The sequence below is a fragment of the Cinclus cinclus genome, chromosome 14 (assembly GCF_963662255.1).
Source record: "Cinclus cinclus chromosome 14, bCinCin1.1, whole genome shotgun sequence".
In the NCBI taxonomy this organism is placed as follows: Eukaryota; Metazoa; Chordata; class Aves; order Passeriformes; family Cinclidae; genus Cinclus; species Cinclus cinclus.
Genome location: NC_085059.1, coordinates 13373185 through 13386005, shown reverse-complemented (window position 1 = coordinate 13386005; position 12821 = coordinate 13373185). Strand labels below are relative to the sequence as shown.

General features: G+C 45.1%; 1 protein-coding gene across 1 annotated transcript in view; it reads left to right on the top strand.

Annotated features, from left to right (window-relative positions):
• Positions 1-5413: 5413 nt before the first annotated feature.
• The window catches only part of KLHL3 (kelch like family member 3), a 56505-nt gene continuing 49097 nt past the window's right edge, over positions 5414-12821 (top strand). The window contains exon 1 of the mRNA XM_062501851.1: positions 5414-6441. Coding sequence (XP_062357835.1) covers positions 5684-6441 — 758 coding nt within the window. The 5' untranslated portion in view covers positions 5414-5683. The remainder of the gene's footprint in view (positions 6442-12821) is intronic.

The window sequence follows — 12821 nt, the reverse complement described above, 5'->3', positions numbered from 1 at the left end:
TTTAGGAAAGAGAAGAAATGAAATAATTAATTATTAAAGAAAAAAGTGAAAAGATGAAAGAGGAAAAGAGAAATTGAACTTCAGAGGGAAGAGGAGGGAGGACATATTTTAAGGAAAAATGGTAACTTAAGTCCAAAGAAAAGGGTGCAAATTCAATTATCTGATGACTTTCCACTTCACCCTTCACAAAGGTGTGTTTCTTTCTTCTGCAAACTCCCCTTAAAAAGGGCTCTAGGAAGATTTTGTTTAGTAGATAAACTTTGATACTACTTATGGAAGAAATAGTATCTGTGGGTTATTCTGTTACCTTTTTATCTGTAGGTTATCTTATTTTGCATTAAGCAAATACAAGAGAGGGGTAGTTTTTTATTCCCCTCTGAATTTAGCTAGAGACTTTTATCCTGAGGAATGTAATGTTCAGACTGTAGGGAGGTAAAAGTCTATCTAGTTGCCTTTCAGTATTTTAAAATATTTTCAGCAAAAAACCCTCCCCTGATTTGTACTAATTAATGAAAGTCTCCAGAGTAAGATCACAGGTTTGATGTTTATGCAGATGAAAGTGCAAACAGCAGAACAGAATGAAAGAGAAACTTTTGCCAAAAAGGCAAGAGCTTTCTCTTTCTCTCTTTTCTCTCTTTCAGAAGTTTTTGCACCCATAACTAAAGCAAGGTGCCAGGCTGGGAATGCCTGTGGTGCTGCTGTATTTTTACACAAAATGCCTCCCTATGAACCATGCAATTACGCTGTGCCTGAGATGTTGATTTGGGTAGGAGTGAGTCTTCCAAAATTCTAGTAATATCTCATTGAAATGATGAAAATAAAAAATCTTCGCCTCTGTGTGTATCTCAGAGTGATGTGGGAAATTATGGTTGAATCCCTTGTATTCTCAACTGCTCCCACCCATGCACAGTTAGAAAAATCTTGGTGAAATGTGTGGGTAGCTAAGGTGATATTATTATAGTCTTCAATGTGAATGCAGAAATAATTCAGCAAACAGTCTGCATGAAGGAATCCTGTAGCTTCAGAATGCTTTCTGTCTGCTGAAAGGTCAAACTAAGCCTAAGTGTAGAGCATTGCACTATAAAAAAATACTTAAACTCATTAAAAATTCAAGCGATATACTTAATTTGCTTAAAAAGAATCAATGTCTGTCAACTTTGGAAGCCACAGATATAACTAGATTAAAGAAGTTGAAACTAGTTAAAAATATATGACTTTGTGTTTATATGAGGGTTTAGATAAAATATTTATAACCTATGAACTACTTCTGACTTAATAGTGTTTCTCTATTGCCTTCATGCTTTTCCAAAACTTCATTATTCCTTTTACATCTTGGCAGTTTGGACCCATTAAGTAGCATGATAAAGTTATGTTTCTTGAATGACAAAAAGTGATAGAAAGAATTCCTTAACAATTTACTTTGCATCAGCTTTTACTAAGAATATATGGTAACACAGGAAGCCGTGTTGGAAAGGGACTGCTCAGATGGTTCTGGTTTTCAATCTCTTAAGCAGCAATGCCCTCCCGTGGACTCTAGGCAGTATGATTTCTTCTGAATAATGACAAAGGTGTATGCATGAAAACAATTCGGTTTTCCTTCCTCCTAAAACACTAATTAAAATGTCCCATGAAAACATTTAATTTTATTGGCATTTTTTGGCCAATGCTTCTGGTTTGTGAAATACATTTCCTTTCGGTAATAATACAGGTGGAGCTTTTATCTGAAAAAGCACCTAACTTCAGAAACTTCAGTTGCTGATTTTTTTTTATTCTATAGATTGCTATCAGAATTGAAAAAATATCATGCTACCAGTGCCTTGTCAGAAAGTGAAAAGCATGTATTTCTTTTGCATGGTGCTTTCCTTAGAATTTTTATATCCATAGGATGGTATTATGCACTTACTAGTTTACAACAAAAAGCAGTTTAAAAATTCTGTGGGGAAGTTGTTGTGGCTGCTGAAGTGTTTTTGATTTACATCTCACAGTGAGACTCATCTTTGGTTCTGCACTCACACTGTGGCAGCACCCGTGTCTCTTCTTGGCTCGCGTAGCTTGAGGAAAAAGCACATTTCAGGAGCACAGAAAGGCACCTACTTCCTCTGAATGTGTGTAGCAGGCGATTTGCTGCACAGCTCGGGTGACTGGGTGCCTCAGCAGGCGTGAATCTAACAGGAGTTGGAGAGGCCCCGTTGGAGTCTCCGAGGCAGCTCGGATGACCTGGGAGGAATGAAGGTCTGTGGGATCTGCAGGAGAAGCTGATGTTTGGTCGTCTGGGAAACCTGCATCCCAGAGGCTGGAGGGATGTGCCAGGCCACATGGATGTGTGCAGTGCTCTCAGCCCTGCCAGGGTGGGACTGAACTGGGAGCAGTGTTTTGAGCGAAGGTGCGAACAACACGCGGGCACTTCTGCAGCTGGGAAAGGCGGGTGCACAGAAGGACAGAAGGACACCAGGCCAAATGCAGTTTGGCCTTTGTGCGTTTTCAGAGGAGACATTTCTACCTGTGAGGCTTGCGTGTCTTAAAGGCCATGTCCTTTCATTAGTCAACCACTCAAAAGTGTCAGTGAAGAGGAAGAATTTGGGCTACACTTGAACTGAGTCCGCAGCTGACTCTTCCTACTGATTTACTCACATCTTAAAGAGCCTCATCTCTTCCTCCTGATGCAAGCTGTGATGTTTTTCTTTGATCTGTTCCTTGGCCTGCTTGCCTGTCTTGCTTTCAGGGAGAAAAAGTGTGCTGTAAACAAGCTTTGTTTTCTTTGTGGTCTGTTGAGGCCATAATTAATTCCTCTTAATTTTTCACCCCTTTTGCTCTAAATTACTACAGATCCACAAAACTCTCATGGATTATTTTCTATGTGACACAATTTATCTTGTGAAGGGCCATAGAGCTCATACAATAACTAGTAGGCAAAATATAGTTTTGTATTTCCTGTAATTTATATGCAGCTTGTAGACAGGCTGTAATAAGATTTTTATTCAATACAATAGGATATTTTTATTTATTTTAAAACCACAAATATTTCAGCGGCATTATGGGATATTCCCTTTTCTTAAAATAGATAAAATGATAATGTCAATTCATGCACTGAGATAAATGGATCTAAACCTGTGACAACTTTCCTTGTGATTGTCAAACACAGGCATTTAATAGGTTACTCTTACTATATACTTGGCTATAACAAAAAAAAAATCCAATCTGAATAAAATCAGATTACTGTATTGCAAATATCAATGCTACTGGTTAATGGTAATCATAGCCTGTGAGACAAAAGAGACAAGAGGTGGTTTCAGCCTCTCTGGATTTCCTCTGGGACTGTGGTTAACCAACCTTCCAGCAGAGTCAGTGTTCCTCTCGTGTCTGTGTCTCTAAGGGAGCATTTCCAATTGATCTGTATCAGGGGGATGTTGCAGTTCTGCTTCCTCCCTCCTGCCAGCACCAGCAGGTCACACAAAAAACGTTTCACAAAGCTGAGGCAGCTGAAACCCAAGTCCTTTATCATGATAAAACTATTTATGGCTGTCTCAGTTCTCTTACATGGATTGCTGTGTGTTGATGCAGAAGCATCAATGCTGCCACAGGGGAAAACGCAGGATCAGTTCAGGAAACTGTGGAACTACATCCTGACAGTGCCTAACACCAAAAAACAAAGAAAAAAATCTTTCTCATGAAAAATTCTCTTAAGTTGAAAGTAATGCTACAGTCATGACAGCAATATTCATTGTACTATAAAAGTAAGAGGAAACAAAGGAATATTATCCCACTATTTGTCATTCCACAGGTCTTGCACACTCTTGAACAGCTCTAATTCTAATTATTTCTCTGAGAAAATACCTCCTTTTCAGAGCTAAGGAGAGATTTAAGGGTGAGTAGGATGTGATAAATTTGGAAAGAGGACTAGGGAGCAGGGGAGAAAACGGTGGCAGGAACAGTGAGTGAGAGAGATTCACAGAATGGTTTAAGACAGAAAAGCCCTTCAAGATCATCGAATCGAACCCTTCCTTCAGCACTGCCAAATCCACCACTGAACCGTGACCCCCAGTGCTAAATCTGCACTGTCTTTTAAATCCCTCCAGAGATGTGACTCCACCACTTCCCTGGGCAGCTTGTGACAGGGCTAGGCTTTGTCTTCCGTGAAGAATTCTTTCCTGATATCCAATCTAAACCTTCTCCGGCACAACGTGGGGCTGTTCCTGTCATCCTGTCCCTTGTGCCTGGGAGCAGAGCCGGACCCTCACCCCGCTGTCCCCTCCTGTCAGGGAATTGTGCAGAGCCAGATGGTCCCCCTTGAGCCCCCCCAGATGCTCCTCAGCACACCTGTGCTTCAGGCGCTGCCCCCGCTCCGCTGCCCTTCTCGGGACCCGCTCCAGCTCCTCAGTGTCCCTGAGCTCAGATCGGGCACCTGGGAGCGGATTACCAAGGGAAGGCGGACCCAAATGAGTGAAGAGCCGTCGCTGACAGGGAGCAGACAGAAACAGGGCAGACCGGAGGGTTAAATCCCCGAGGAGGGGAGTCAGGAGCGGGCTGGGGTGGGCGAGGAGCGAGGCGTGAACGCAGCGAGCGGAGATGGAGCCGGCCGGGGCCGTGCCCAGCGGGTGCCGCCGCTCCGGGCTCCGGCGGCGTCCGTAACCAAAGGGGCGGTGCCAAGAGGCTGGCCGGGCTCTGCTTCACGGCGCCAACCACGAGAACACGAGGCAACGGCAAATGCACAGAAAGTTTCACCTAGACATGAGGAAGAACTTCTTCACAGTACGGTGACGAGTACAGACTGGATGTGGAATGTCGCTCCCTGGGGATAGCCCAGAACCATGTGGACGCGATCCTGCGCCACGTGCTCTGTGCTGGAGCGGGGAGGTTGGGCCAGAAGCTCGCTAGGGGTCCTGACGCGCTCTGGGGCTCCGAGGGGAGGCCCCGAGCCCCCTCATGCGGGAACGCGGCTTCGCCCTCGGGGGCGCGCGCAGGGGGCGCCCAACGGTCCCCGTGGTTCAAACGCTCCCGCGCGCCCCGCCCTCCGCCGGGCGGGGTCAACGAGGAGGGAGCGCGCGCCGCGCCGGAGGCGGCGTTCCATTGGCTGCCGGCCGCGGGCCCGGCGCATTGGCGCAGCGTGCCCCGCCCCTCCACCCGGCGCGCGCGGAACGCGTCCCGTGCCTCTATTGGCTGACCGCCGCGTCCGTCGTCGGCGAACCCCGGGACTTCTGCGGAGGTCGCCCCCTTTAATTGATTGCTCCACACGTCCATCGCGGCTGAAGCCGCGCCCCTTAACGGTGAGTGGAGGGCGGCACCGACGCACCGCTCTCGTTGGCTGCGGATGCCCGGGGGGTGGGCCCAGGGGGCGGGGCTCCCGGCGGCCCCTTTGTGTGGGCACCAGTCGCCGGCCGCGCTCCCGAGAAGCTGCTGCCGCCATTTTGTGCGCGCCTGTGGTCGCCCCCACCCCCGCCCGCCTTTCCGGGGGAGCGGCGGCACCGGGGACGCTCCGACTGTGCTGCCGGTCAGGTGAGGCGGAGCGGAGGCGCCGGGTCGCGCCGAGGGAGCCACTGCCGGCGGCCGCCGCAGCCGTGAGGTCGCGTTGCTCGTACGGGGAAAAAGCGGCAAGACGGAGCAGGGGGGGAAAAAACCTCCGGAGCTGCCCCCGAACAGGAGGAGGAGTCTCGGCGCCAGGCCCAGGCGCGGCACCGGCGGCAGCATGGAGAACTCGCAGCTGTGTAAGCTGTTCATCGGCGGGCTGAACGTGCAGACCACGGAGGCTGGGCTGCGGGAGCACTTCGCGGCCTACGGCACCCTCACCGACTGCGTGGTCGTGCTCAACCCGCAGACCAAGCGCTCCCGATGCTTCGGCTTCGTCACCTACTCGGCGGTGGAGGAGGCGGACGCCGCCATGGCCGCGTCCCCCCACGCGGTGGACGGGAACGCGGTGGAGCTGAAGCGGGCCGTGTCCCGGGAGGACTCGGCTAAGCCCGGCGCTCACGCGAAGGTGAAGAAGCTCTTCGTGGGCGGCCTCAAAGGGGACGTGGGCGAAGGGGACCTGGTGCAGCACTTCAGCCAGTTCGGCCCTGTGGAGAAGGCCGAGATCATCGCCGACAAACAGAGCGGGAAAAAGCGGGGCTTCGGTTTCGTCTACTTCCAGAACCACGACGCCGCCGATAAGGCGGCCGTGGTCAAGTTCCACCCGATCCAGGGCCACCGAGTGGAGGTTAAGAAGGCCGTGCCCAAGGAGGACATCCAGGCGGGCGGGGGAGGCGGCGGCTCTTCCAGGCCCTCCCGAGGAGGCAGAGGAGGAGGAAGGGGTCGGGGCGGCGGCTCCGGCAACCGGGATCACAACGGGCTGTCCAAAGGAGGCGGCGGCTACAACAGCTACGGCGGCTACGGCGGGGGAGGAGGCGGCGGGTACGGCTCCTATGGCAGCGGGTCCTACGGAGGCGGAGGCGGCGACTACGGCAACGGGTACGGCGGGTTCGGCAGCTACAGCCAGCACCAGTCCTCCTACGGCCCCATGAAGAGCGGCGGAGGAGGTGGAGGAGGGGGCGGCAGCTGGGGGGGCCGCAGTAACAGTGGACCGTACAGAGGAGGTTATGGTGGGGGAGGCTACGGGGGCGGCTCTTTCTGAGCTGGAGCGCCCATACCCATTGAGGGGGGGCGTGGAGAGCCCTCCCTTCGATACGGGGCAGCTTCTAAATGGTTTCTCCCCTCATTCGCCGAAGGGCAGCTCCTTTTAAATGCCTCCCTGCTGTGGGAGCAGCTCCTAAATGCCCCCTGAGGGTCGCCTCTGCTGCCTGTGCCACTTCTTTCTCTCTGAAGATGGACTGGGCCCCACATACACATATTTTGTGTTACAGTCATTGATGGACTCTATTTTTTTATTATTACTTGGACCTTGGTCGTTTTTATACTAGCAACGAAAAATGTCTTGTTTTAATTTGTTTTTTGGGGGGTGCGGGGTGGGAAGTGTCTTGCTGATCTGGAGTTAAAACTGGGGAAGGTTGGGGGGAAGTTCTTTGTTGTAAGGACTCGATGCCTGGATACTACGTTTTTTTTCTACAAAAAGCTACTCAGATCCCATGACTGACTTTTAACATTTCTGTAAAGGAGGAAAAAATGGTTTTTACGTTTTTTATTTTTTAAATAAATCATTGTGTTCATTGACCTTTACACGTCTAATTTTTTTTCCTAGGATCAATTCCGTGCGGTTTTAAGGCTTTTCTAGTTTTGAAGCAAGTGTTCCTCTGCTTTAAAATCTCTGTGTACTTAGAGTAGTAAATATTTTGTTGCCAGTAAAGGTCTTAACTGACTTTTTTGCTAGTGGCTTTCAAACACTCGGCAAAGAGATTTTTGAAGTACTAATCCGTGGATGTGGCTGTTTTTTAAATACTCGTTCTCACTTTGGCAGTTTGTGTGCATCCACCATCTTGTACTAGGCAGTTTGGCGTGCTGACATGGTTGGTCAATTTTTTCTATTAAGATTTTTCCATCAAAGTATGTACTGTGTAGTTTTGAAGAAATAGTTTGTGTTCAGCATGTGCTTCATTCATATAAAATGTTCAGAATTTCTTATTGCTTAGTTTTCAAGTTCTTGGTTTGTCTGTGTGTGATTCCTTCCAGGAAAGGGTCGACATTTATCCCTTCTATTAAAGGCATACTTGTTTTCGTAGCCCTGGGTTAACAGATTACACTCGTAAAGTTCTCCGAGAGCTCTCACAGCTCCATCTGCTGTCAGGATGGCAGCCCCGTGCTGTGGGCTTCCTTAAAGCAGGAGTAAAACTGGCTTGCTAACAATTGTGCCACACTTTGGAAGGTTATTTTATGCCACTAGATGATTGGTGTAGAATGCAGTGACATCTGCATGTGAATCAAGATGGGGTCCCTGACTACTGATTGGGTGGGGAGGGAAAGGAATGGATTTGCATTACCTGCCTCAGCATGTAATTAAAAAAAAAATAATTGCAGTTGCCCATACTTCAGAAAGATGTGATCTAAACTGTGGGCAAAGAGCTCTGAGAAGTGAGCCAGCAAGTGTGCCAGTAACATAGGTGCCAGTTGTAAAGCAAAGATATCTGTGTAGTCTGCTTGATTAAAAAATGTATATTTGTAGCCCTTTCACGCAATAGAATTAAAGTTTGTTGTTTATTAAAAAAGCATAATGTTTTAGGGGAAAACTGCCTTCCTGCATAGAAATATAGAATAGCAACGTTTATGGGTTTATGGATATCAAATAAAAGATTTGAATTCCTTACATGCTTGAGTGAGAGTATATATGATGCGGGGCATGCTTTTAAAAAGTACAAAGTTATTTTTGACTTCAGGTTTCTAAGCTCTTAGAATGCTGATGTTTCATGGGACTGCATCATGAAAGCTGCCTTTTGCTTTCCTCCAGATATGCAAGATATTAGGCATATAATTTGCACTGATTCCAGTGAAAGGTTAAATGTGTAAGGCTTGCTGCTTCTGGACTGAAGGACTTTGCATGAAGTTTCAAGGTATTTTACTATTTGTTATCAATCTAACTTGATTTAAATTGAAATGAGCTTTGTTGCTTTTAGAAGTGAAACTGCATCACCTTAATTGCCTTTGTGATCTTAAACAGGACAACCTCTTGGGTATCATCAGGATTTAAACTAAGAGCTGAGTTTCCTCCTGATTGTGGTGGTTTATGGCTCTTATGGACAGACTGGTTCTCTTTGACTTAGCTGAGCTTTTATAAATTGGTTCCAAATAACTTGCCATTTGCAATTATATTGTAATTTTTCTGTCTCAAAAGCCTGTTAGTCACTGTTCTGCACCAGCATCTCTTATAGATTGTTGTAAGCCAAGTTTCACAGCTTGAGTATGTAAAACACTGCAAATGCCAGCTCTTGTGTGTGCACAGCTTCAGGTGGTTTTATTTCAGCTCATTGGGCTTGAAGTCTTTTCCTTTTGCATACCTTTGCACTTTACAACCATGTTGGACAGTCATCCTTGAACTTCATTTGAAGCACAGTTTTCCTGTTTTTAGCTGAAATGAGCAACAGAGTTCTAGGTCATGTGATAGTTTGGGGGTACGATTTAGTCCCTTGCAGTGGTGAGTTGCCTTAACCTTATTAAGGAACTTGCAGAGAAATGGTTAAATTCACTTCTGTGATGTGTCTTGTCATTTGATTTAGGAAGCTAAAGATTTGTGCAGCAACTATAGCTTTATAGTGTTTCCATGTTATGTACTGTGACAGAATATGTTGATACTAGAAACAAGTAGTTTTTTTAAAAAGTGACTTTGTGTGTGATACCTAACAATTTGGGAGCTGTTAGGCTGAAATGTGCTGTTACCTGTATGCAACAGTCCTTGTAGGACTAATGTCTGCTAGAATGAAGAGCTGATCCCAAAAATCGCACCTGGATTAGGGAGTAGGCTGTCTAGTGTCACCTTCAAAAGATTGTCACCTGTTTAGCCATGTTCTCTGGTGGCTTGAGTAGGTGGCACCTGCTCTTGTCTGACCCCTGGTCTCTTGGGAGCGAGAGTTTGTGACCCAGCAGGTGACGTTGGAGACGGTCCTTTAGGCACAGCTCAGGGAAGGGGTAGCAATGCCAGGGTGTACCATGGAATATAGGAAAGTGCAGGTCTGTATTTGGTGGCATTAAAGACACAGTGACTCCAACACTCTTAGAATATAAACCTGTTTCTAGTACAGTTCCAAGTAATACAAGTTTTGTTGATAAAGATTTGCTTATGTGTTTGAAAGCATTTAATGATTTTCTGAGCCCTGGGTGGATTTGTCTGCATAGAGGTGCATAGGAAGAACTGAGCTGAAATAAGGTGTATAGCTGGCATGTAAGTTTGTGACTTCACAATTGCTTTAGGAAGGTCATGAAGATAGAAATCAAGTAACTTTGCTCTGCATTGGTTTGTAGTTGAGTTCTGAAGTTCCTATGTCTGAAATTATCTCAGTAAGTTAATGGCCTTCTGTTTGGGACTAAATGCTCAATTGTGTTGACGTCACCTGCGAGAAAAAGAAATTAAGAGCAATTAGTTTGCTTTCAACATTTAATATATTAAAAATGTAGTAGTTCTCTTAAAACAGAGTTGTTTTATTTTTGTAATTTGCATGACCAAAATGGAATTCCCAAACCCAAACTTTTCAGACAACAGTGTCACTGAACTTGGTGTGTTGTGATGTACATACAGTTTTTGATAGCAATGGGTGTTTGTGCCTATTCTAAAGTATAATTTGTTCTTGTAAATTTTATTTGGCTAATGAAAATAGCTTAACTTACACTTTCATAATACTGACTACTACTGCATTAAAAAGAAACATGCTAAACACCTCTAAATGTAGTGCCATGATACCTGCACAAGTCTGTGGAAGTACCTCCCATGTATTTATTTTAACATCAGGTGCTGAAAAGGTGTTTTGGAACAGCTCAGACAGCTTCAATGGCAGTAAATCTCTGTGGGTCACTGATAGTGTGAGACACTTGGAAAGCAAAAGCTGTGTCTTGTCCTGCAGGCTTCTGTAGTGTAACTTGGGTGGACAGTCCTTGCCCTCCAGAGCTGGGCAAGCTTTTGGGTTTGTGTTGAATGTTGCAACAGCTGCAGTCCACGCTCCAGTACTGGCTCTGGCAGTCCCATCCTGCTCCCAGGGGCTCAGGCCTGTGGGCAGGTGGGGGTGTGCACAGCTGGGTGCTGACAGGTGTGCCTGAACTTTACCAGATACTTGGCACATACAGACTTGATGACCTGTGAACCAGAAATACTTAAAATGGCTAAAAATGTAAAGTTCTCAAATGCTTTATGGTGTCTTCCTCCCCCCAACCTGCAACTGAGATACCTGTAAAGCAAATTTTGCTTTCATTTAGCATTGGAAGGCCTAATTGGATGGTGTAGGTCAGAAAACTGATTTATTACCCTGCCTTATTGGGTCATGCTGCTGTCCAGACATGGCATTGCCTCTGCTGCCAAAAAGGGTCTGAGACAGAGTGAAGCTAAGGACCTCAACTTCCTATTCAAGTATGAAAAGAGGGCATCTTCCTTTCTCTGCATACCTCAAAATGTTTATTCTAAAATGAAAAAGTTAATTAATCCCTAAAACATAGCCTGAAGGACACCCCTCTGATGTGCACACAGTGAACAGAACATAGTGTGTTTTGTGAGAATGGGATTTTTATTCTATAGTCTGAGAGGGTTTGGTTTCTGATAGAAGGCAATTTATCCAAACTTGTAGATTAGGATTGTTTGACCTGTTGTAGATACTATGGATTAGTGTTTATAATGTAATCAACAGTTTATACTACATTTATGTCATTTACATTGTTGCAGACCTTTTACTTTCTGAGCTGTTTGGGAGAAGGCATTTTCAGTGCTTTTTCAAACTCTGTATGGGGAATACCTTGGATTAATATTAGGCGATTAAAAATGTAACACCCAATTTTCAGTCTTTTACACTAACCAGAGGCATAGTTTACAAAATGATGGGTTATTTAGCATGTTTTTCATAACTGGTTCTGTGATCTGGTATATGTGTCCCTTAAAGATAAGTTTTCTGTCTGTTATTTTTGTATTTCTTAATAAAACAGTTGTATCCTTGCTTCACTTGAAAATGTATTTCACAATGCAAGCACGCCACAGGGAGTTTTGAGCTAGCCTGAACAAGCACTATTTGCTTTTGTGGATGGGCATTTCTTAGGTCTCCTGTTGAAGCATTACTGCTCTGTTATTTCTGGTATGTGCATTTATATGCACAGACAGACATTACCTCTACTTCCACTTACCTTTCATGAGTATTTACTTGTGCTGTAATGTAAGCATTACTATTGATGAGTATCAGATGTGTATTTCTCATTACAAGATGAAAGTCTTTCTGCTATGTATATTTTCCTGGGAATTTTGTATTATTTACCTGTATCCTAGGACTTGTAAAGGGGCTGATGAAGTTGGGTGTTTTTCTTGTTGGTGTTCACTTGACAAATCCTAGTCTTTTTACCTTCTCTGCTCCCAGAACTCTCACCAGTTTCTATTATATATAAATGGGTGGAAATAGTCACTTTTGAACTGGTACCTCTTGTTCATGTGGCTCTCACAGTATTTTAATCCTATAAACTCTATATTCCTCTTAGAAACGTCTCTCTGGGAAAATGGGGTAGTGGGAACCCTGAAAGAACAACAGCTGTAAAGCTGTAGTTCACTGTAGAAGAGAGCCATTCTTCAGATTTTTCTGTTTCCTGTAGTTCTACCTGCTGAATAGACTGAACAGTTAAAAAGATGGTACATTTCAGGTCTAGGCTGTAGCAAAAGAACAAAAACAGCCAGCTTAAAAACCAAAATTCAAGTACTGTTCTCTGTGGTTCAGCCTTTGCCAGTAGGAGTCCTAAACTAAAACTGCAACAGTATTTTTCAAAGTACATTCTGAAATTGGTTGATCTTTATGTAACTTTTTTTTTTTGCCAAAAGTCTTATAGGCAAAGCTGCAATGTTGCTTGTTGCTGTAACAGTAAACGTCGGGCTTAGAGCACTGGCTATTCTCAGATTGTCAGCCATCCAAGGAGCCAAAGCTCCTTAACTTGGAAAACTAGATGTCAGGCCCAGGCAGACTAATAATGCCATCTGTCTGAGGCATCTGGATATTAACCCTCTTAGCATGATGCTTATGGTTTCATTCCCAAATGCTTTCGCAGATGGAAAATACACAGATTTGAAAGAATAGCTCTTCTTTTTTTTTTTTTTTTTAATGGGCTATGTTGAGCTGTATACAATTTTGGTGCATATTATATTAATCAAACTACTATAAATACCTCTTCTCATGAGTAATGCAGTGAGGAATCGATGTCAATTTAGAAGGGAATTACATTTCTGGCTGGAA